At 50.2% G+C, this 22,970-nt stretch overlaps 10 protein-coding genes across 10 annotated transcripts; 3 read left to right on the top strand and 7 right to left on the bottom strand.

Moving 5' to 3' along the window:
• Window positions 1-1,631: 1,631 nt before the first annotated feature.
• On the bottom strand, window positions 1,632-5,184 carry IAQ61_002646 (uncharacterized protein). The gene is made up of 2 exons (XM_066095632.1): window positions 2,600-5,184; window positions 1,632-2,476 (listed from the first exon to the last, which is right to left on the bottom strand). The coding sequence occupies exons 1-2, from the start codon at window positions 4,888-4,890 to the stop codon at window positions 2,143-2,145; spliced, it is 2,625 nt and encodes an 874-aa protein (XP_065954468.1). The 5' UTR covers window positions 4,891-5,184; the 3' UTR covers window positions 1,632-2,142.
• A 278-nt stretch (window positions 5,185-5,462) lies between these two features.
• Window positions 5,463-6,521, bottom strand: IAQ61_002645 (uncharacterized protein; the record flags this gene model as incomplete). Its single annotated transcript, XM_003834505.2, has 1 exon — window positions 5,463-6,521. One exon carries the CDS (start codon window positions 6,519-6,521, stop codon window positions 5,463-5,465), a length of 1,059 nt encoding a protein of 352 aa, XP_003834553.2.
• Window positions 6,522-7,107: 586 nt separating this feature from the next.
• On the top strand, window positions 7,108-7,413 carry IAQ61_002644 (uncharacterized protein; the record flags this gene model as incomplete). The annotated part of the gene is made up of 1 exon (XM_066095631.1): window positions 7,108-7,413. The coding sequence occupies one exon, from the start codon at window positions 7,108-7,110 to the stop codon at window positions 7,411-7,413; it is 306 nt and encodes a 101-aa protein (XP_065954467.1).
• A 146-nt stretch (window positions 7,414-7,559) lies between these two features.
• IAQ61_002643 (uncharacterized protein) lies at window positions 7,560-9,463 on the top strand (the record flags this gene model as incomplete). The annotated part of the gene is made up of 3 exons (XM_003834504.2): window positions 7,560-7,583; window positions 7,634-7,820; window positions 7,869-9,463. The coding sequence occupies 3 exons, from the start codon at window positions 7,560-7,562 to the stop codon at window positions 9,461-9,463; spliced, it is 1,806 nt and encodes a 601-aa protein (XP_003834552.1).
• A 1,962-nt stretch (window positions 9,464-11,425) lies between these two features.
• On the bottom strand, window positions 11,426-11,731 carry IAQ61_002642 (uncharacterized protein; the record flags this gene model as incomplete). Its single annotated transcript, XM_066095630.1, has 1 exon — window positions 11,426-11,731. The coding sequence occupies one exon, from the start codon at window positions 11,729-11,731 to the stop codon at window positions 11,426-11,428; it is 306 nt and encodes a 101-aa protein (XP_065954466.1).
• A 4,585-nt stretch (window positions 11,732-16,316) lies between these two features.
• Window positions 16,317-16,786, top strand: IAQ61_002641 (uncharacterized protein; the record flags this gene model as incomplete). Its single annotated transcript, XM_066095629.1, has 2 exons — window positions 16,317-16,384; window positions 16,537-16,786. The coding sequence occupies 2 exons, from the start codon at window positions 16,317-16,319 to the stop codon at window positions 16,784-16,786; spliced, it is 318 nt and encodes a 105-aa protein (XP_065954465.1).
• A 17-nt stretch (window positions 16,787-16,803) lies between these two features.
• IAQ61_002640 (uncharacterized protein) lies at window positions 16,804-17,175 on the bottom strand (the record flags this gene model as incomplete). Its single annotated transcript, XM_066095628.1, has 1 exon — window positions 16,804-17,175. One exon carries the CDS (start codon window positions 17,173-17,175, stop codon window positions 16,804-16,806), a length of 372 nt encoding a protein of 123 aa, XP_065954464.1.
• A 357-nt stretch (window positions 17,176-17,532) lies between these two features.
• IAQ61_002639 (uncharacterized protein) lies at window positions 17,533-18,162 on the bottom strand (the record flags this gene model as incomplete). Its single annotated transcript, XM_066095627.1, has 1 exon — window positions 17,533-18,162. The coding sequence occupies one exon, from the start codon at window positions 18,160-18,162 to the stop codon at window positions 17,533-17,535; it is 630 nt and encodes a 209-aa protein (XP_065954463.1).
• A 776-nt stretch (window positions 18,163-18,938) lies between these two features.
• IAQ61_002638 (uncharacterized protein) lies at window positions 18,939-21,289 on the bottom strand (the record flags this gene model as incomplete). The annotated part of the gene is made up of 16 exons (XM_066095626.1): window positions 18,939-19,238; window positions 19,297-19,393; window positions 19,447-19,747; window positions 19,801-19,857; window positions 19,909-19,930; window positions 19,986-20,016; window positions 20,071-20,090; window positions 20,142-20,173; window positions 20,228-20,311; window positions 20,361-20,388; window positions 20,453-20,478; window positions 20,538-20,552; window positions 20,609-20,649; window positions 20,711-20,800; window positions 21,155-21,193; window positions 21,252-21,289. 16 exons carry the CDS (start codon window positions 21,287-21,289, stop codon window positions 18,939-18,941), a joined length of 1,221 nt encoding a protein of 406 aa, XP_065954462.1.
• A 434-nt stretch (window positions 21,290-21,723) lies between these two features.
• On the bottom strand, window positions 21,724-22,833 carry IAQ61_002637 (uncharacterized protein; the record flags this gene model as incomplete). The annotated part of the gene is made up of 3 exons (XM_066095625.1): window positions 22,501-22,833; window positions 22,201-22,448; window positions 21,724-22,140 (listed from the first exon to the last, which is right to left on the bottom strand). Exons 1-3 carry the CDS (start codon window positions 22,712-22,714, stop codon window positions 21,724-21,726), a joined length of 879 nt encoding a protein of 292 aa, XP_065954461.1. The 5' UTR covers window positions 22,715-22,833.
• Window positions 22,834-22,970: the final 137 nt, after the last annotated feature.

Genomic DNA, 22,970 nt, shown 5'->3' with positions numbered 1-22,970 from the left:
ATTTAGAATAGGTTTAGAATATATTATAAAATCTTATAGTATAATATTTAGTTAACCTTGCTTAGCTAGCTAGTAGAGCTTGGTATAGCCTAACCCTATACTAAATACAAGTTCACGCAGTGCTAATTCCATGGTCATATGAACTGCGCCCTCGCATACATGCTGCATACTGTACATGGCAGTCTACAGTACCACCGTGAAAATCCTCCATCTCTTCGCCGTCTCTATCGTGATACCAAATTTCTTAGTCCTGCTACCTGTCTACTCCATTGACAACCCTAGGCTCGCTCGTACTCGTCAAGCCTTCTCCAACCGGGAGAAAATTTACTTTCTTACAAAATCTACTCGCCATTTATAAAAACGCGTAAGCTGTAAGCGCTACTCTACACTCCTACACCGTAGCCTCTAGCGTACATATAACAGACACCGTACCAAGCAACCCACCAAGCAACTTACAATCCCACCCCACCTCACCCATCCTCTGTTCCTATGCAAAACGCTACTACATCTCGACAGACGTGTCTGTACAACTACTGCACCCATGTCTAGTGAACTCTTGCGTTCTACGCAATGCGCGTGGTTACCATGTGTATTGCAATCCTCGGGATATCTACAGCGAGAACTACCGTATTCCAGACTCCAGAGTCAAGGAATCCAGAACACATTGGTGCCAAAATGCCAATGCTGGGTACCTAGTCCCATGTTGCCATGCGGTTAGCCCTTCTTCATGTTAAATCTACATACCGGTACACTTCCCTCGCCTATTCATACATCTCACATGGACTTGCTATGTACGCTCCCTCAACTCGAGTCTACAGTTCAGACCACCCCTCCTCTTTCCTTCGCTCCTCTCCTCTCCAGTCTTCTCTTCTCCATCACCTTCAACTCCTCACCCCAAAACCTAACCCCACCACCACCACCACACTCTCCCCATCTCACCTCACCTCCCACTCCCACTCCCACTCCCAAACACAATAGCACCTACACCTATATCACCTCTACCTATACCAAACACCCCAGCCCACACTCCCGCCCCACCAAGCCTCAACCCCTGCAACCCCCTGTACATACCGGTATGTAGGTAACCCCTGCTCCTGCAAACCCCTGCAACTCCATCCGCCTGGGCCCGAGACATCTTGTCACGCAACCTCTTGTCACGCAACCTCTTGTCACGCAACCTCTTGTCACGCAACCTCTTGTCACGCAACCTCTTGTCTGCCATATGACATGTGCATGTGCGTGTGCGCATGAGAGTGAGGGAGAGAGTGAGGGAGTGAGGGTGAAGGTGTGAGTGCGCGATAGAGGCGAGGAAGGGAATAGGTCGCAAAGAAAATAGCGCACATAACCCGACATGTATTTCCAACGCGAGTATATAGTTGGATTTAACCTTGAAAGGCCGATTACACCATAGCTTGGCGATTGATCTTGTTCAGTGTGTAATGTGCAGTTAGCTGTGAGCCGCGAGTCCAAATGCAAGGGGCATTTCCCACCAGCACACTTTCCCAAAGCAAGAGGGAGGCAAGAGGCCGAGTATTTCTCTATCGAGTATGTAACACATGCCATTGATTTGATAAATTTGATATAAAAACAACACAACCAAACGCCGCAACAGGAAGGAGGAGGAGAAGAAGAAGAAGAAGAAGAAGAAGAAGAAGAAGAAGAAGAAGAAGAAGAAGAAGAAGAAGAAGAAGAAGAAGAAAAGTGAAATGCCTTTGTCTTTGTCTGTGCGGTGTATTGTATGCTATGCAAGTATTTTTACATATGCGGAAAAAGAAAAGCAAGGGAGCATAGAAAAACCCAATACCATGATCCAACGTTACAAAATGAAAAAGGTATCCAAGAAGCTAGGTAGCTTACTAGGAATGGGGGGAAATGCATATGCAAATGCAAAACTGGCAAAGGAAAAAAAAAATTGTCGCGTGGACACATGTATCCAACGCCGGACCCAACCCATAAGAGAGAGATGGGACAGAAAAAAGAACAATAAACGCCCCCGCTGAACAATATACCAAAGGGGGAAAAGGAAAAAGGAAAAGAAAGAAATATGCAGAGATGCAAAGAATTCAACAAGTGAGTGAGCGCGCAATCATCATCATCAACATCCCCAACCCCCTCAAACCTTCCAACTCTTCTTCTCCCGCCCTACATCTTCTCATCACCCTCCATTCCCAAATCCCAGTCCATCTCATCCACATGCACACCATGACTCTCCCCAACCCAATACCGCGACGCCGTCGCCGTAGCTCTCACCCCCTCTTCCACCGCACCCCGAAACAGCATTGATCGATCCTCGCCACCCGCGCCAAACAGCGAAGCCGCAAGCCAGGAAAGACAAGAGTACAGCGGAACCCACCAGGCCTTGATGAAGTGGCGGTATATGAGCGTCGGGATAACGAAGGGGTAGATAGGTGCGTCCATGTTGACGCTGAAGGGATACGGCGAGGAATACGCATACGCGTGGTGGCAGTAAATCTCACTGTTGGTGCAACTATCAGCCAAGATAAACACCAAAACCTCTTTGCGTCATCATTGTGCGAGGGAAATTAAAGGAGTGTTTTTTGTTTGCTATATGCCGTAGCGTACAAGACAGAGTACATACCAAGCAATTTCCTCGCTGAGCCACCATGCAAGAAACAACGTGAGGAATATCCCCAGGCCTGTGAGACCGCCCCAGATGCGCCATGTACTATTTGAAGTCATGCGAAGGGCCTTGAGGTGGTCTTGCCAGATGAAGGATTTCGACCAGCGCCAGAGGGAGAAGTCCTGAGGGTGAGGGGCTGTCGCGCAGGGACATTCGCGGCGGATGATGTGGATCTTATTGCCCTGGGCGTCCTCTTCAACGTGTTCGACCCGGTCTTCTACGCGCTTCATGCCACGGCTTGCATCGCGGATACTTGTTCGCGCTGCGCGGAGGCGGTCGTTCATGCGATGTAGGTGCAGCAATTCTTGCTGCCGTTGCCGCTCTGCTTCATTTCGTGGTGTCGCGGTGGGAAGCTGCAGTCCTTGTAGTGTGTCTTCGTCTACTGCGGCGTCTGGAGCGTCAGTGATGAGTTCTTCGAGCGAGTTTATGGTTGAGTCGCCGAAATCGGCGGAGGGGCGTCGTCCACTGGATTTGGCTTCGCTGACGAGGGCTTGGAGGGCGGAGGTGGGGAGCTGAGGGCGCACGACTTGGGTGACTGCGGTTTCTCTTGATTCTTCTGCTGTAGACGCAGTCTGTTCGGTGCTTGATCTTGCCTTTTGCGGGCTGCGTTTGACAGGAGATCTTGAGCGAGAGCGGGATGTGATGGCGGCGTTCTTTTGGAGAGTTCGTGGGCCAGGTGTGTCTACCCATGCACCAGTTACCACGGGCGTTTTGGGGTTCAAGATGGAGCGCTCCTCTGGCATTGGTGTAGCATCAACATCCTCGTTCTTGAGACTTGGTCGAAGCTCTGGTATGTCCTCGATGCCCTCTCGGGCCTCCTCTATTGTGTTCTCCTGTGGCCGCTTCTCTGGCCCCCTCACGGGTCGTTCGTCACCCGCGTCAGGCGGAGATTCATCGTCTACGGCCTCAGCCTTGTCTCCTGGTAGAGCAGACTTTGCATCAGCATTCATATCTTGGACCGAGCTACCTTGTTCCTTGACCGAGGCGGTCTGAGATCGCGATCCAGACGCGCGCCCAGGGCTCGGAGTGTGCGACACTCTCGCTAAGCGGCGAAGGAGATCTTGGGAATCTTGCCTGCGGTGGGGAATGCGCTTTGGAGGGCTGTTCTCTGCGCTCGCCCGTCCATCTTGGTCCATGGCAGCTATGCTTTCAGTACTGCGGAACATGGCCACTGGCGCCTCTTCCTGGCCCGTGCCTGTGACCGGCTGCGACTTCCCGATGGACTTCCACGAGTTTGACCGCTTCACTCGCTTTTGCGGGGAAGAGGCCGCCTGTGTCGCTTGCTCTGTTCTTGTCGTCGTCGCCGTCGCCGTCGTCGTCGTACTGCTGGTATCAAAGCTGGTGGGTTTGATAGAAGTTGGTCGTGGGCGCGTCTGTTCTGAGCTCTCTCGCTGTCTCGCGTCCCGCAGCCTCTCCTCTCGTGCCGCAGCTTCGCGCTGCTCGCGCAAGCTCTCCATCTCTCGTTGTCTGATGTCGTCTAATCTCGTGCTTCGTGGTATGTATGGCGTGGAAGCAATCATGGAGGCTTCGTTGAGCTCGAATGTGAGGTCCCACTCCCCCGACCGGTCGTCGTTTGGGGCGCCATGTATGGAGGAGCCCTTGCGTGAAAGCGGGCTGTCTTCGACGGAGCGGTGCACACGGTTGGACGTGGGCGTTGTTGCACCGTCCATGTGTGGCTGGTAGTCTTCTTCGCAGTGGCCGTTATTTTCCTCGTGTGCGGCCACGGTCTGCTGCTGCTGCTGCTGCTGCTGTTGCTGCTCCTGCTCTGCCTCGAAGGTGATGGCCCTCATCCAGTTCCTGTTAGTCCTGCTCTTCCTGCCCCAGGTGGGTGGCGCGTGAATGGCCGGGTCTGATCTTGCTGAGCCGCTGCTGCTGGGCGAAGTTCGGAACTTGGTCTGCGTGTCTGACGACGGCCCTGCAGCATCGCCCGCGTTCTTCCTCTCGAGGTTGTCCATGGTCAAGCCAACGCGTGGATGTGTCCGCGCTTTGCGGAACGCCTGAGGTCTGCCATACAACGCCTCGCTCAGCCGCCGTTCATCGCGCGCATTTTGGATCATGAGCTTCTCAAAGTCGTCGGCGTCATTCTCGAGGGAGCTCAGGCCGGAGACGGAGCCCATGTCCTCCTCTACTGGCTCCTCCACCACGGCCATCTTTCCATTGGCGCGCTGTGTAGTGAGGCCTGTGTAGCCTGTGTTGATCGTGTTGGTCGACGGCGGGGCAAGCGGCTGGAGGGGCTGGCGCGTCGTCATGAGGTTGCGATGAAATGGTTGGAGCAGTGCATACTACTCGCTATGCGATGCTGTGGGTATATATTTTTTTTATTGGAACGGTGTTTGGTGCTCTAGGTACGGTAGTGGCCCGTGTCACAAGCAATCACATCCATGGGCCGGTGGTGCAGTCTTGTTTGACAACAGTCTTCTCGTCGACCCGGGTGAACGCGTCGTGACTTTTCGTCGGCGAACGTGCGCAACAAGATCGCTGCAGGGGAGCCAGCCGCCCTCGACGTTACGGTACGCAGATAGCCCAACGGTTCACTGGACGGATGCCATGGAATGTGAGTAAGACAGATGCTAGTGAATGCAGCCAACTACACTCCAACTTTTACCGCATGATCTCTTCTCCAGGACCATTATTCTGCAGCACCTGCTCTACAATGCCATTATTTTTGTTATTATTATAATTTTTTTAAAAAAAACCACTGGCAACACTAGTCTCCCAGTACCTGTCTTGTCTTGGTATAATCATATTATACATACATCTTGGCAGTCTTGGGGGCCGCTATCATGGTAGAAGCATGATATAGCTACTACTACTACTACTACTACGTACCTGGCATACCCTCCATGCCTCCAATGTCCTTGGTAAACTCCTCAAAATCCACACCCTCATCTTTGAACATCTTCTTGGCCTTCTCTGCCGCAGCAATCTGCCTTTCCTCTGTAAACCCACCAGGCGCACTACTCTCGTACTGAATCAACTCGACCCATTTGAAAAACAGACTCTCCTTGCCCATCTCTGTCAACTTGTCCTTGAACAGTATGACCTTGTCCCTCGCCTCCGTTTCCGAACCCTGATCCAGTTTGGAGCAATCCCACATGGCCCATTGGCCTTCCTCGCCCTTCTTGTCGCAAATGCAGACAAACACGCTCTTCTTCAAATAGTCCATGGTCATGTCCTTGCGATCAACCAATTGCGTCGCAGCTATCATCCCATAAAAGTCTAGATCAAAGTTTGCGTCCATCAACAGATAGCCCGTCTTCTGCCTCAGCCTCTCCTTGTCCACCGCTGGTAGGATCCTCGTCTTGAAAAATGGACTGTCCTCGCCAGCTTTCCCCGACGCGCCCTCCGCTGCTCCCAACAGATCTGCAGCGCCCCAGCCCCTACTCTGTCTCACATAAATTTCCTCGTCGCGGAAGCCAACGTTCCAGCGCCAGGACGCAGGGTTACCCGGGCTCTCCGCGAAGAATGTCCACGGCCACGGAGCAACAATGCGGAAGAGCATGAAGTCGGCCAAGAACACCAACATCCGCTTCATCACTTTCCCTACCAGCGCGCCCCAGGGTGTTCTATCGTAGTATATGGTTGTCTCGTTGGGATTCCCGAGGAAAGACAGGATAAGGGCCCAGTAGTATGGGATAGCAAAGTATGCGCGCCATGGCAAAACGAGGCTAAAGAAAAGGTTGAGTATGACGGGCACGATGAAGATGCTCTTTTTGTGTGCTGCAGGTAGGACATCGGTGTGAATTAGGTAGACGGCCGAAGGATCGAAGGTGGAGAGGAGGGTGGAGAGCTCAGAGGGCGCCGGGGTGAAGGGTGAGGGGATGGATTTGGCTGTGGGTTTGGTGGCCGCAAGAGCGCGTTGTTTGCCCTTTGGTGGCATTTTGGTGGCGTTGTGTTATGATCGGAGAAGCATTGGCGGCGTGCGTGCAGGATGGTCGAGTGATGGTGGAAATGTTGATCATGTTGATGCTCATGGCCAGAGATTCAGAGAGCCAGGGGGCTTGTCCGATATGTTTGTCCGCGCCGAGCAAGTGAAAGCACCATGACGCGCAATTGTCAATGGTTGCACCCTCCGTCTTCAAAATCATGCGACGTGTATATGCGGTGTCAGCTGATTAGCGAGTACAGGTCTCTGGTATGGTCTGGTACGGGTATGTTGACATTCACTCAGGATTCCAGATTGGGTTGATTTGGTGAGATCGGATCTTCACTCCATTTACACGCCGATGCAAGCGTCTCTCGGGCGGGAAGGCCCGCCCGCTTCTACAAACCAACATTGATCCCCTTGATCCCCTTGCATATCCCGGCCACAACGCGGAGAGCCGATGGTACCGGTACAACCATCAGCCTTCAACACGTCAAGACAAAGGCGTCTTGTCACAGCACAGTTGACGCCCCGCCCCATCAGGTAGCCTGCTGGTGGTTGCCCTTGCTCGACCAGGAGATAGTGATGAGCTTTAGCACACATGTGGATCTCTAGAATAAGCACCCGACAGAATCGAGTGGATGCCGCTTCGAGAGACTACAGCATACCTACCGGTACTATACAAAGACAGTTTTCCTGTCGATCGGCTGCGAGCTATGGCTCTGGTGATACTGTACAGTCTACGCCGGAACCCCAATCGAGCAAGGCGGTGCATCCAAGCATCATCATGATGAGAATGTCCACTGGCTTACCACAGGAAACACCACCCGGTCATACGGTACTAAACATGGATCTTACAGACACTGTGGTCATTGGAAGAGCTAATCCAGTCTGGACGAAAGTCTGAGCCATGCATGTCCCATCTAAGCCGGCCAGGTTCACTGTGTACCCGTGGCTTTGATATACGCCATGCAGTCCCAGCCCAGAAATTGGCAAGCTGGTTTCCCATATCCTTCTTCTCTCAACTAACGCTGTGTTGTTCGTCTCGCAGGCATGTCTGGCACTCAGGATCTAGCAGTGAGTTGCGTCGAGCATCGGGTCATCTCCCTCGTGACTGACAAGAATAGTTCGGTCAAGGGCCTCCTTATCCCCCTCGCGAGGTAGCGCTTGGTGGTACGCCTAGTGTGGAACCCGATGTCCCGATCTCGGTCATTTTCTTTGTGCTGTACCTCATTTTTGGTGTCGTCCACATTGTAATCTTCAAGAAGAACAAGCAGCGTGGACACAAATTCGTCTTCAATGGCGCAATACTGGGTGCGTCCAGTCATACTCTCCTTGAAGACTCCAACTGACCGGGAACAGGACTGTGCAAGATTCGACTGATCACGATGACTTTGCGCATAGCCTGGGCTTGCTATCCTGGAAACACCGGCCTAGCAATGGCAGCAAACATATTCGTCTACGTGGGAACCATCATCTTGTACATGGCAAACTGGTTCTTCGTCCAGCGCATCGTCCGCGCACAACATGCACGTCTCGGATGGTCTACTCCGTATCGCGTCTTTCATCGCGCTGCTCTCGTGTGCTTGATCGTCACTCTGATTATACTCATCGTATCGCAGGTTTCCCGCAACTTTACTTTGAATGAGGAAAGATTGGACACTTTTCGCGCGTTGTTTCTTGCAAGTCAGACATACTTTGCCATCTTTTGCTTCGCCCCGGTTATTCTGATAGCCACGTCTCTTATCATTCCTCGCATGGAAGTCGAGAAATTCGGAGCTGGCAGACTCAGGGTCAACATAGCCGTTCTACTTATCGCTGTGATGATACTCTTGACGGGACAGATCTTCCGCTGTGTCCTGGCTTGGATCCCACAGACAGCGTTGCTCGACCTGAGTGGAACCAACACATTGCCATGGTATCTGTCCAAAGCATGTTTCTATATCTTTAACTTCGTCACTGAAATGGCGGTCGTCATTATATATGCTGTTACACGTGTCGATCTGCGATTCCACATCCCAAACGGTGCGAGGAGGCCAGGCGATTACTCGGGCAGGCGCGTCGATTCCAATAGGCCTGAGAGTGCAAAAGGCCTCGCAGAATCCGGTGATACTGCGTGCCCACCCATGATCCATCAAAGCGATTCCAGCCAGACCCTACATCAATATCAATCGTCAGTTTTCGAGGAGGCGAAAACACTGGCCGATTCGCTGCGCTACCCTTCATCGATACTAGAGGTGGACCAGAAGACAGGAAGCTGGAAAATCAGACGGCAATCTAGCGGATCTTCTAGTACTCACACCAGTATTTCCTATGCGCCCTCGTCCAGGACAACCCTCAACGACCGCAGGACAATTGGCGAGGACATTCCTCCTGTTCCTGAAATACCAGCCGAATGGCCATTACCAGACGCTGCACCACCTCGCGGATCCGGCGCCGTTCTCGAACATCAGAACCCGACGTCCCGCAGAGGCACCCCAAAAGATACATCTGAGGTTGGCAGTCCTGAACTCAACGACGTCGACATCGGCAACGCAGTTACAGATGCCCTAGCGACACTCGAGATGAACAGTGAAGAGAAAACAGCCATGTCACCAAAACCGCCAAAGACATTGCCACCACGGTTCAGTTGTGAATTTCCCGTTTCCCCAGTATCGCCTCTGCAAACACACAACCCCACTCTTCCCATCATCGATGATACCTTGCCAACCTGCACTCGCAGCAGACGCAACACATACCCGCTCACCGATACTCCGCCGCAGCATGAGAACGTCAGCACGCGTGCGAGTTTGAGCGCAGCGAGTGAAGTCTCAGCTTCGGGCACGGTAGCTAGAAAGAGCTCGTCAAGGTACAGTGATGACACAGAAAGTAGTGTTGATGGGGAGAAAGATATGGTGGATGAGGAGTTTGGGCGATTTAGCTATGAGGCTGCATCTAGTGATAGAAACGGAGAATGATTATTTTGGTCTTTTTCTTTGCGGGATTGTAAATCATGTGTGGATAGCATGAGATCTCCTGCGCAAATAGTAAGTAGTCAGCTTTGATTAGACTATCTATTCCATTGTTTATTACCTACACCATCTACAGTGTTCTAGAGCACTGTTTCCGCCCTTTTCAACTCTAACATGACCACTCGCTCCACTCCTACTTTGTTCCGTCCTGTTCTTGAATTTATATATCTCTCATCTACACACACACACCTTGCCTTTTTCCTCAGTTTCGCAAACACAAAGTAGCCGATATTCATATATACTAGTGATGTAGTCACGAGAACAAAACACAAGAAGCCCCCAAATTCCCCGCCCATTTCAACTTGCCCAACGGCCGTGCCAAGGCCATTTTTATCATACAATTTTCAGGCTCTGTAAGGTCACTGGGACATTGAAAATGTGCTGCTGAGTGGGGGCCTGGAAAGTCAGCAGGCTTGCGGCACGTGTGAGTGTCGTGGGGCGTGATACGTGACGTTTCTGTTGGCTTTGCTAGTAGCACTTGGTAGCAATCCAATCACTGACTATATGAGATGGACATCATACCACTATATATTTCTCATTCACCAGCTCCATTTCCTGCTCCGTATTCGTTGGATTTCGCGGCTATGGCTGTGCCACTGCTATATAAAACATTCGGAGTTCCTCGCTGATAATCTCATATCTCGCCTTCGCCATGGCTTCTTGAAATCGACTTCAGAGTGCATCATGAGGCTCCTGCTCGTCTTTCTGCGTCTTGTAAATGGGTTGTTTTCCACCGATAGGTTGGGGTTTGGACGTTTGCTTCACTATTCACTATATACAACCTTGCAATTCCTTACTTTGAACATTATACGTTGCCTACCTCCTAGTCTTCTAAATGTCAGTCTCGAGCGTCGATGCTGGGGTGAGCGGGATTGGGAACACGGTTGGCAGATGACTCCCTGATTTGTCTTGTTGTTTTTGTGGTTATTCGAAAACTAAGTCGGACAACGTACATGTTTTCGAATGTTGCAACAATATACCTATTTTGTTGGTTATCAGGTTCCAACATGTTTTACCTGCGTATATTAGCCCAACACCTCACACCTCGATTCCTAGATCTCTCGCCCATCTCCTTTCCCCTGGTATTTCAAAGACATACCTTCTTTTCCCTTCTCCAGAATCATGACTGGGCCGACGGTGTCGGTGTGTTGTTGTATCTTCGAAACAACATACATGTAGCATATCTGTTTCTGGAGCGTGCTACAAGCACCGCTCGACTTTCCAGAAAAAGTGACGATAGAGGTGAAGAACAAAGTGCTGGAGATAGGCATACCAGGCGAAAGCGTGTACCCAGATGTGGCAAATATGATCTATGGAAAGCTGAAGCACGAAGGTGGTACGTCTGAGGTGCAGCTCATAATGACACCACACAGAGAGGGTCTAGCACTCTCTTTTATCCTAGGCTTTCATCTCAGCTGTGTTCAGTCTTACATATCCGCACATACGTCAGGTCACCTCTACGGGCATGCAGCATGTGACATGAAAGCTTACAGATGGGCGAAAGATTTCACCGACACACAGAGAGGCAACAGCCCCTCCTACTACCACAGGGCTCAGAGGAGGTGTTACTGTTGTCAATACATGGTTAATCTCCATCAGGAGATCCACTCAGGTAACAATATTATTGAGGAGGAACCTGTCAAGCTTAGGCTATCCAAGAAGTTCTGGCAGAACACGGGCTCAAGAGATGGCAGAAGAAATTGAGAGACACAACAGAAGGATCTTTGCACTGGAGTCCCAAAGGTATCTCGCCGAGGCTGGGATGTTGAAGAATCTGGACCGTAAATACTCAGTTCCTGTGTCAGCGTACATATTGTGCTCAGAGATAGCTCTCCCAGTGAAAACCGTAATCGTAGGAGAGCGCCCGTACTCTACAGACATACACCCTCCCATCTCTTCTGCTATGTCTTACGACCAGTCTAAAACCAGGGCAACGCCGTCTACCATAGGAGTGTCCATGGACCTAAACAGGGTCTTGGGGTGCAAGTACCCTGAAACAGAGAAGTGGTTCAGAGACAGCTGGGTGCACTTGTCTAGTGGCACAGTGGTGGTTAACTGTACCCTGTTTACCAACCACTCCTTCTCTTTCGCTTCGAACGAGATAGTGGCATTCCAGAGGTGGATCAGAACCAACAAGTATGGGCCGCATTGTATGAGATTTGGAATTTTGGAAGAGATGAAACACGCTTCCTCTATATCTATGCCCGAAACCATACTTACATTCGCTCTATGAACGGCAAGATCGGGCCAAGCATAATGCAGCAACCTGACATGTCACTACGGTAAAAAATTGTTTACTGTAGAATGGTACGCTAGGGGTTTACTATATAGGTGTAAACTGACCTCGTGTATACCCGTAAATAGGTTTAAAGTGGTGGTTTACTTTTAATAGTAGGGGTTTAAATTAAGTATAAAAAGTAGTTTTATTTCTATTATACGCTATGATACCTAACTAAGACTAAAAGGGGTAGAAAAGATTAGCTTCACGCTATACGCACATATGACATAATAATGAGTTATGATATTTTTACTAATAGGTGGTGGTGGTGATAGAGGTGGTGGTAGAGGTGGTGGTAGTGATAGAGGTGGTGGAGGTGGTGATAATAGAGGTGGTGGAGGTGGTAGTAGAGGTGGTGAAGAAGATTAAAGAAAGGAGGGGTAAAATACTTAAATAGTAGGAAACTAGGTATTACTACGTAATACTAGTAGATTAATAGAAGTAGAAATAAAAGTAGTTTACTTTTGTGGAATATATAGTATAATAAACCCTATTTAGGTTTACTTCTTCTACCTAAACCACTTCTTAGTCTACTTTAGATAAATATGGCTACTGTAAACCGGTTTTGTACCGAGTGTGTGTGGGGGCGCGCTGGCCGATACTACATCTTCTCACAACACTTCTTCGCGAAAGCGCAGGTCTACTTCCACTGGTGCAACATCGTCATGGGATTCAGCACCCCCTCACTTCTTTCTCGCACTGCAACTCCTTCGGATGCGCGTGAAATTTGCCATATTGCGCATTCATGGCGTTCTTGCAAAAACTCGCTCATCACAAGCGCATGAGTACGCGGTGCCATGTAACATCTTGGATTCCAGATCGAATAGTTTCTTGTTGAGGGGCCGCTTTGTGGAAGATCAAGAGGAGGGAGAAGCTAGGGGGGATTGTGCTGTCAATTGCTCTTGGTGATATGTGAGCAGCGAGGTAGACGCTTTCAAAACATGCCATAGCTCTGTGTTTTGCGGCTGTCCTGCACACAAAGACTCAAGTTATGCGCCCGGGTGTGTTTTCGAACGAGGTTGGGGCTACGTTCATGTGGCGGTGAGTAGTTAAGGTATGACACTTGGAAATCAAAAAAAGAATTCTACGCTGCTATGTGGCTCCCAAGATGGACTTTGCTCCGTATAAATCATAGCCTTGATACTATTATCTCTTGACGCTCTGTCCACAGGAAAGTTACGGTGTGCTGAAATCGAAAACAGAGTAAGACTGGGACATGAGTTTGAGTTTAGCCCTTTTTGTAAAGTTGAGGACAATTCGATTTGGAATGCACAGAGACAATGGAAATAGGTTGCAATATATGTAAGCATATTGGACGTTTCAGCAGACGACACTAATCTAAAAGCCCTTGAAATCGATATCGTTGGAATTAAAGATGGCGAAGGATTGTACGCGATACAATAAAAACAATTCGAAATCCACCCTGCAGAATAAATCGGGAAGGCACTAGGTGCGCCGAGCTGCTGTTGAAAGGGACAACTGGTAGGAAAGAGTTTGTGATTAAAGATAAGTAGATCAAGTAGCCTAAGCATATCCAACCAGCATTTATGAAGCTCACTGAGCTTTTTCAAAATGAATAAAAACCCACTGTATGTCTCTTGGATCGGAGTAGCGTCTGTAGTGCATAGATCCAAGCAGTCGCTCTTGAGGAACTCCTGCTCAAGGATCTTGAACCCATCTCCTCAATCATCGAGAACAAGAGAATTACTGTAATCTAGATGTGCACCTTGCGTCGAAAGAATGGAATAATGAAGACCATTTCCCTGAATAATTTTCTATTGCCTCACTTATGATTCTTGGCTCTTGCCAGCTTATTCAACAAGGGGCTCGCAATGAAGTCCACACATTCCCATGACCACGATCCGTCGCGGATAAAAATCCTCTTGTGGATCCTCAGTCAAAAGGGGCGAGGCTCAATCTTCTACGACTTCCTATCAGCACATCGATCGCATGCCCCACTATACTCATTTTCAAAAGAGCACTCCATCATGGTTATGTGTCTGGCTGCACAATCTCATAGTTTTTTTCAAAGCCGCCTGAATCCCGGTTATGCTATTGTCTGTAGATGCAATATTCATCAATATACATGTATATTGCCCTTACCTGACAGGCAGGAACACAATTAAGGCTAACTTTGCTCATATTATTCTCAAAAATCAGATGACGCATCAGGCGATGATATTATCTTGCGCTGTCTCACATGGCCAGCTGGGAGATGTTTGAGAACGCGCGTGGGATAGCGGGGTGAATAACTGAAAACTACTTGCTGATTCTGCCCCATCCCTCAAACCTCGTTATGAGGATGGATATGATCCTGTGTAAATGTGTCAACTCCACAGCTGCTGGATGTGCATCTCGAAAACTTCAAACTCGTTGCTTTTGACCCATGTGCACTTGCCGCAACGCCGCTGTTTACTAGGAATTCAGGATCACGTGGAGATGAAAATTTTGATCATCAGATCACAAAAGCCAGTTCGATAATCAGTCGTCGATTTACCGGTCAAGTAAAACGCAGAGATGAAGATGCATAATCGACTTCCAAAACACTCACTATGAACAACATGTTATGCGTGCGCTCTCCCAACACGCTGTTAGAAACCATCGTGTATTCTCCACCTTCACACTATGTAAATCCTCACACTCAATCTGCCATTTATTTCCTTCAACCCAGGGCAGTTTCATGCTTTGAATAGAATTAGAGATACACAAATAAGATGTGTTGCGTCTGTGTGTGCTCGAGAACCAGCGGTTACGTTACTACGAGACATTGCATAGAACGTTGCGCAAAAAAGGCAAGAGAAAACTATCCCATGGGTTTCATGTCATCATGATTCCTATGAAATGATCTCAATGAGTTCCCATGAGCTTTTTGCGTAAACGTGATCAATACCATCTCATGTCGCTTGGAACATAGTTGTGGCCCATCCCTCTATAAAATGCCTGAGAATAATCATTGGATATCCTTTGTCTGTACAACCATTCATACAACGGATCGAAATTATTCAGTTCTCCAGCCTATGTTGTGTGGGACCTGGAACGCATTTTTAACAATGACCAGACATCGAAAGCACATTCTTGCAACTGGATATCAATATTCCAAGCATAATGTCTGACCACGAGGAAGAAGAGCATGGAGCTTTCAATCATGTCCTTGAAGTCTTTCGCTTCCCCAGTCTAAAAGACAGCAATAGTCCGCAAATGAGTCGTGCACGTCGGCTACCACGCTCCTAAAAACACATGTCTTGATGTAGTTTGCCGTGCTACAACGCCGCGTCACGAAATCCTATATCGTTCAGAGCCATGATCGATTTGGCATCAAAGCACTACAGAAATCCTCTTCATACAGCTTGTTCTTCCTACCTACGCTCGCAGCGCTAAAAGTGGAATACGGCTCAAAGAAAACTCATATGGCTTTTGCGCCCCTGCAGCGACAGAGTGAAAAAAGAGACTTCAATGTTTCGAATGTTTGGCTGCCGTGTTCGTTCCTTAGCCTATTTGAGGTATGGGCTATGCTGTATCTTGGTGTCCTCAAAATCTTGCTAGACAATCAGCATGTCTTTCCCCGTGGTTGCCTCAGTACTACAACTACAAAAGATTAGCTGTCAGAGTTGGTAATTACTACTCCACCTATCCTAGTCTTACCCTCGAATAGACCTACCCGTCCTAGCCTCCACAGCTATAAAACCCCTACTCTCCATCGCAACTCCTTATCCCCTCTTTCCCAAGGCCCTCTTCACTGTTCCAAAAAATGCCGGGAAAAGAAGACATGATTGAAAGTTGCAAATTCAAATATAGAGCTCAAGAAAACAATGTCTGAAGAGTGGTTTCAGCATATGCATGGTCTGAAGAATGGTTGCAACACCTACATGTCAAAGTAAAACACACGTCGACTGATTTCAAGGGTCCCCCGCTCGCTCTCTTCCTAGAAAAAGTCTAATGAGTCATGACTTCTGCTCAGGAGATATCTGGCGCAAGATGCCTCTTTCATAAAGCAGCTACTAGGAGTGCATGTAAACTGTTTGTTCTCGTTGGGGGTGTAAATGAGGAATTCGTTTTCAACTTTAAAAGCGTGAATGAAATGAAATCGCTAGTCTCTAACATCCGTTGAGAATAAGAAAAAAGTTTCCTTTGATGTCGTGATGTCTTTTGCTAGCCACAAACTTGAACACAACATCGATATGCATCTCGTCAAATGCCAGAACCCCCCCCCCCCCCCACCTCTCTCTCTCTCGTTCCACTTTCCACTTCATAAAGTATACCATGTGCACTACATCTATTACCAAAACAACTCAAAAGATCATGCATCTGCTCTGAATTTCCATATGTACAGGTGGAATGGAGTGTTGTGTACGGTTGGACTAAAGTGTTATTTATAGTTGGATTCAAGTAGGGGTTGAAAAACGATGTTACCATATTCAATGGAGGCTGTGGTGCGTGGATGGGTGTGTGTGTCCCAATCGTAGTATGATAAAATGCACACTCTCTTCCATAGACCTGTTACGCCATATTCAGCACAGTACCATGAATAAAATTCCAGGGACGGATGGAGATTTAGAGCTAGTTAGTGCACACGAAAACCCCATAGCCCGGTAATACTATTAAGAAAAACATACAGCACCTACTACAACACAGACGCTCATCCTCCACACCCCCAGCCCACCTAAACCCCTCCCTGCCTCTCCATCAAACCCAGCAACTCCCTCTCCTTCACCTTCTCCCTCTCCTTCCTCACAGCCGCCAGGTCCACCCTAGGATCCAACAAGTTCAAAAAGTCATTCCTGTGCGGATTCGCCGTGCTCCTCGGCTCCTCCCTCGAATCCGATCGTCTCGAATCTGAACGCTTGAAAATTGCCGAAGAGGACGATGGATTAGGCTCGGAGCTTTTGCGGGGGTGCTCTGAGCTTTGGCTAGGGGGATTGGGGTCGAAGAAGGAGACTTTGGATGAGCAGGTCGATCATCAGCATGTGGAAGTTTGCAGAGATCACCTCTAGGAGGGTGGAGGATAAGACTAGAGATGCGAGTCCGACTTACAGCTCTTTCTTCTCGGAGTGGATTCAGGATCGAAGTGCGTGCTCAAATCAGAAATGGATGGAAAGTGACTCTGGCGCTCAAACCGATCGTTGTACTGCGGCGATACACGTGTGACTGACCTACGTCCTGCTTCTTCGTCCTCGAAAGAGTTTGGTTCCATGTCCAGCGCACCGAGAGCTGTCATGTTTTGGTGGGCAGCTACAGACTGCTGGGAGAAAGGGTTTGGCTGGCTGAACGCAGGAACATCAGCAAGTCCAGGTGGATCAAGCTTCTCGGCAGGATGGAGACCTGAGACGCCACCGATGGAGCCGCGGTGCTGGTGGATGTTGGTGAGGCCGGAGTAGTGCATCGATTCTTGGCCAGCTTCGTAGAGAGGATCAATTTTTTGTGCGGCTTCGAGGCCAGAGGTACCGCCAATCGAGCCGCGGTGTTCGTGTTGGGGCCAGTGAAAGGATTGAGGTTGATCGTCTGGAGGTACCACATTAGTTTTACGCAAAAACAAAAGACCAGAAAGAGAAGTATCAATTAGCTTGAGACTAAGTTGCGTGATGATCACCACTTTAATAGCTCACCAGTGCCATCAGTCTGCATTGATTTAGGTTCCACTAGCTGGTCAGCAATGCATGATACACAAGTAAGAGATTGAGAGGATCGTGAAATGGATGAAAATGGGGTATATTGATATTGTAGGCAGAGTTTATCTCCACTAACGAGAATTGTATCCTTGGCCACCAACAACAGATCCTGGATCCGCACGATGATCCGCATCCGAGTCAAAGCGAGGATCGAGCTTGTTGCCGACATTCGTGGAATGCGTCCCGACGTTGGTTGAGCCAGGTCCGGTGCCGGTGCCACTTACACTGGACAAGGGGTCGGCGCGATGGTCTGCGTCTGAGTCGTATCGAGGATCCAGCTTGTTGCCAGTATTGGTGGAGTGAGGGCCAACATTTGCCGAGCCCACTCCAGTGCCGTGAGTAGTTGAGGTAGAGTGTGTGGTACCCATTCTCTGCGCATCAGCATCAGCAGGCGTAACACCGGCATCCCCAGCACGACCTTGGTAGCCGTTTTGAAACTCGTCAAGGCCCTTGTTGGCGATCGCGTCGTTCTTTGCTGCTGCTGTGCGGTCTCCACTCGCGTCGTCAAGAGCAGCTAGTGTCTTTCCACGGATAGCTTCGCCGGTACCCTGGGAGCTGTCAGTATGACGTCGATGCAGGTTATGTTCGTTGCAAGCCTTCTGTTTTAGAATGTAGGCCATGGTGGAATGACTTACGTGCACCTTCCCAACCACATTACGGATGCCTTCACCAAGGCCACCACGCCCAGACGTTCCAGTCATTATGAATAGATGATGATTAGGTTATTTGGCAGATAAAAAAGCTCGCAAGGTACAGGGTAGGGTATACGTGTTTGTATGTTGTATTCTTTTAGTCGTCGAGGTTCGAGGTGTAGAGTAGGTGATGTAAAGGTCAGGTATATCGAAGAGTTGAAGCTGGGGACGAACTCGGGGGGACGATGGGGTTGTATTAAGTAGCCACTGCCCCTCTCAACAGCGCGCCAACTCTCAATGGGTCCGTGTGCTTGTTCAAGCACGTCCAACTGTTGCTGTCAGCTGTCGTGTGTGGGGAAGGAGCGCAATGGTGGCATAGTCGCGAAGCTGTGATGTCATCGTGGGTCTGGCGCGTCGCCATTCGATCGAGTGATGCAACTATTTCTCACCCAATCGGGAAAACAGACTGTCAATACTGTCATCTGTAGCAAATTCTGACAGACTAATACTACAACACCTACGCAGGAAGAACTCTAGATGGATTCTTGGTAGTCTGCATGGATTTCAGAGGTGCCCCATTGTGAGTCTGGTAACAGTTTGTTCAGCTCAATGCATAGGACCAAGAACCTACCGCTCGCTACAAATGACATCTGAACACCATCAACTCACGTAGCCTGATGCTACAAAGCCCGTTTGTTCATGATCTTATTTGTTTCTTCATTCGGTTTGGCACATGCGCTCGTAGTCATACTGCTCTACCTACATATTTTACATCATTCGTAGCCAAGCAGGCCTCATACTTTCATTGGCGCCATGGACGACTGCAGCCATGCTTGACCAAATACTTACGCCTTGCCGGCGGCGTAGAAGTCATTGAGACCAGTCTGGACACGCTTGGACATGGAGACCTCACCAGCGCGGACCCAGACACGGGGGTCGTAGTACTTCTTGTTGGGCTTGTCATCGCCATCTGGGTTGCCGACCTGGCTCTGGAGGTAACCAGACTTGCTCTGGATGTAGTCGCGGACACCAGCGAGGTAGGCGTACTGCATGTCCGTGTCGAGGTTGACCTTGACGACACCATATGAGATGGCCTCCCTGAAGTCCTCAACCGAGGAGCCGGAGCCACCGTGGAAGACGAGGAACTGATGTCAAAGTCAGCATTTCCCTCATGCGTGTGATTCGACATGGTTTGACACGTACCACTGGCTTGTCCTCCTTTGCGCCGGTCTTCTCCTTGACAAAGGCCTGGTGCTTCTTGAGCAGACTTGGCTGGAGCTTGACGTTGCCGGGCTTGTAGCTAAAGACGTGTCAGTGCACCATCAATCTCCGGGTTCTTCGAGAAGCGCTTACACTCCGTGAACGTTACCGAATCCGGCAGCAATGCTGAAGTAAGGAGAGACCTCGCTCAGCGCCTTGTAGATGTCGTAAATGTCTTCTGGCTGGGTGTACAGGCTGTTGTTGTCGACATCCTCGTTGTTGACACCATCCTCCTCACCACCGGTGATACCAATCTCCATCTCGAGCCACTGCTTCATGGGAGCGGCGCGCTGAAGGTACTTCTTTGTGGTGGCAATGTTGTATTCCTTGTCCTCTTCCGACAAATCGATCATGTGGGAGCTGAAGAGGGGCTCGCCGGTCTCCTTGAAGAACTCTGGTGGTCGTTAGCTCCGGGGTCCATTGACGTTTGCATAGAAGCGAACATACTCTCATCTGCGTCGAGCATGCCGTCCAACCATGGGAGGAGCTTCTTGGCGCAGTGGTCTTGTTTCCATTAGCCTAGAACTTGAAATCGCAGTGGACGGCCGTGCATACCGGTGTGCAGAACGACAGGAACCTTGAGTTATGTTAGGCCAACATCAATAAATGCGCGATACCATTTCCTGACTTACGCCGTAGATGGGTGCAATGCTGCGGATGTAGCTGTGAAGTTGTGATTAGTGCCTATCTGGGGTAAAAATGATTGCTTCAGCTTACTGTGCAGCAGCAATAGCTCCCTAATGCGTCTATTAGTACACGTTCATTCGCCTAGTCGATTTGATACTTACAGCAATGGAAGCCTCCTGGTTCTTGTTGTCGACTGTTGGATGTCAGCTCCTCTGTCCCCTTCCGATTTTCGGTTGTGTAAACTGACCGCCCTTGCCGGCGAAGTAGGCAGCACCACCCTGGGATGCCTGCAGGATGATGGGAGCCTTAGCATCGCGTGCTGCCTCGAGAGCTGTATATGGTCAGTTGCGGCGGAGCTATGTGTGGATTGAGGACAGTACCGGCGACGACTGTGGAGGAGGAGGTGACCTGGATGTTGTGTTAGGAAGGGAAGATACCAGGGGCTACTACTACTACTACTACTACTACTGACGTTGATGGCTGGGATAGCATAGCCGTCTGAAAGCGTATAAGTCAGTATCTAGAGCGGATAGCAATTGGTATGTGCCCAAACATACTGTCACGGGCGTGCTCTGAGTGGGCAAGTCAGTGAATGCGCTGCATGTAGAATCTACTCTGGTCTACTCACGGAACAGCTTCAGAACGTCGTCGCCATAAAGGACACCCGCCCTGCTCAGGTCAGCTCACTGTCCTTCTCCATGCGCTCGCTCGTGGGGAGGGGGTAGCCTACTTGCGGGAGAGGACCTCGGAAGCCTGAACCATGATTGCGGCGGGATGAATTGGTGTGGTAGGCGTGTGGTAGGCGTGTACTGGGAGTGGACTGGGAATGCAGAGTGAGTAGATTGAATCTGAGCAGGAACTGCAGAGTGTTTTGTGTAGAACTTTTGTTGAGAGATGCGCGTGAGAAAGGTCAGACAGGCCTAACTAGTTACTACAGTGGGGTCTATCCCAAGCTGCAACCCCGCTATTCCGACACTCGGATTGACGTAACTTTGGGACCTGCTGCCACCCCCACCAGTGCCACTTCTCACTACTCTATACTCTCTGCTCTCATCTCTCCTCACACAAGAAGCAGTGCGAAAGTGAAGTCAATCTCTGTGCGCTGTTTCCTTGTCGTATGCCGAAATAACGATGGGGCGAAGGGGGTTTTGCAAAAACATTCCATCTGACGTACCTGCAGTGTTGGACAATGGTTATGGGCTGTCTGGCAAAGCTTCAAACGCGTGTTTGAGGAGGGAGGAGAGGTAAGAGGCTGCTGCTGGTTATGAAACTTTTCTTCACCTCCTTCACGGCCGCGCTCTGAAGTCATCGCGGGGCCACGAGCTCGGTAGCGGCTGGGTCAAAAGTGGACGCTTCGTGGGCTCCCATTAGCACGACTTTGTCCGAGTCTCGCCGCAGGAACGTCCATTTTGCGCCTGGAATTACCGAAGGCGTGAATGTTGCGCCAACGTCACGTCAGCGTCCCACCAATCATGTCATTGTGAAAGGTGCGCAGAAGGCCATGGACAAAACATCGTCGCTCTCGTGCTTCGGGCTGCCGGCTTCATGTTTTCCCATTGCCATTCTTCCGACACTATTGGTAGCCAGACTATGCTGGAAAGGGTCATCACACATTGGGTATAGTAGGTAGGCATACTCTACATGTTTTACAGCGACCTGGGGCTGCCCGAGGTTCTCAGACGCTGCATGTGGGAACTCGTGACTTGGTCTTGTAGATACCCGTCGCTAGCCCCTCCCCACCACCTATGCTTCCGATTCCTTTGCGCGAATGCGGATGTTTCTAGTCAACGGTTCCTCGGCACCAGACAGCTGTATCTCGACCTTGAATACACCCAGCTGCTTCACACGCGATGTGTCTCCCTCCTCGTGGCCCGTGACAAACTTGACATCTGCCTCATTGAGAATCACACGCGCAGCCTCATCGTTGTGGGCCAAGGCTCCGCGAATCGTCTGGACAAGGTCTGTGGTGGAGACAGAGCCGTATATGGCGTCTGGGTGAGCCTTTGCTTTGCTTGCCATGGCCGCTGCAGTGAGGATGTCTGCTGCGCCCGAGGCGCCATACCGCTGCTGCTTGGGCTGGGCTTCCTGCTCTATGCGCTGGCGGTAGAAGTCGATGGTGTTGGGGACGAAGGCATCTATGAGTTCCATGGAGCGTGGAGGCTAGTACCGTCAGCATGTGATCTGGCGAATGTGTCCTGCATGTGTACAGATAGAACGTACGCTGAGCACTTCAATCTCAATGGGCCGGACTTGGCGCCTCTTGGTCAGATAGGAGGCAGTGTCCCCTTCGTCTTCGTCCTCGTCCTCCACCTCCTCGAGGTTTGCCCTCACACCAAACGAAAAGTCTCTTGACGTGTCGACATCTGCGCTCTTGAGTTGCTTCATCTGAGCTGCGGGTACGTAGTTGGCAATGCGGGCAGGGAACCAGCGATTGCGCATGAGGGAAGGGTTGAGAGGGACATAGGAGCCTGTGTCGTGTTAGTAGAGCTTCAGGACATGCCATGCAGGGCTTCCTGTTACCTGCGCGTCCGTATCTTGGCACATCTTTCAGCAGCTTCACGATGATGTTGCGCTCCTCCTCCTTTGCCTTTTTGGAAAGGCTGCGCGTTTGCTGTTGTTGCTGCTGCTGCGTCGTCCTCCACACTGCATGTTCCAGCTGGTGCTGCTGTGCGACTCGTCGTATACATGATGAGCACTGTGGGAGCAGTGCAGATGTTGGTCGTAGGGACGCCATTGGCCGCGGTTGTGGTTGTTGTTTGCTGGCACTGGGCAGTATCAGAAAATCAAATGGGCGCTTGCAAGAGGCTCGTCGCACCAGGCTCGAGTCCGTCCTGGAGATCCTTGCGGCAAGGCGGAGGGCGGAAGAAGGGAAGCAAAATGGGTCATCATGGCCGGAGCTCCCGAAGGCTCGGCATCCTTTGCACCCGCCCGCGCTGCCTCACCCACCAAGCCGACAAATGACTGCCAGCTCAGGAAGCAGGATAGGCAGC

The sequence above is a fragment of the Plenodomus lingam genome, assembly GCF_022343315.1.
Source record: "Plenodomus lingam strain CAN1 chromosome Unknown contig_14, whole genome shotgun sequence".
In the NCBI taxonomy this organism is placed as follows: Eukaryota; Fungi; Ascomycota; class Dothideomycetes; order Pleosporales; family Leptosphaeriaceae; genus Plenodomus; species Plenodomus lingam.
Note: the sequence above shows the minus strand (reverse complement) of the source record. Positions and strands in the feature narration are given on the sequence as shown.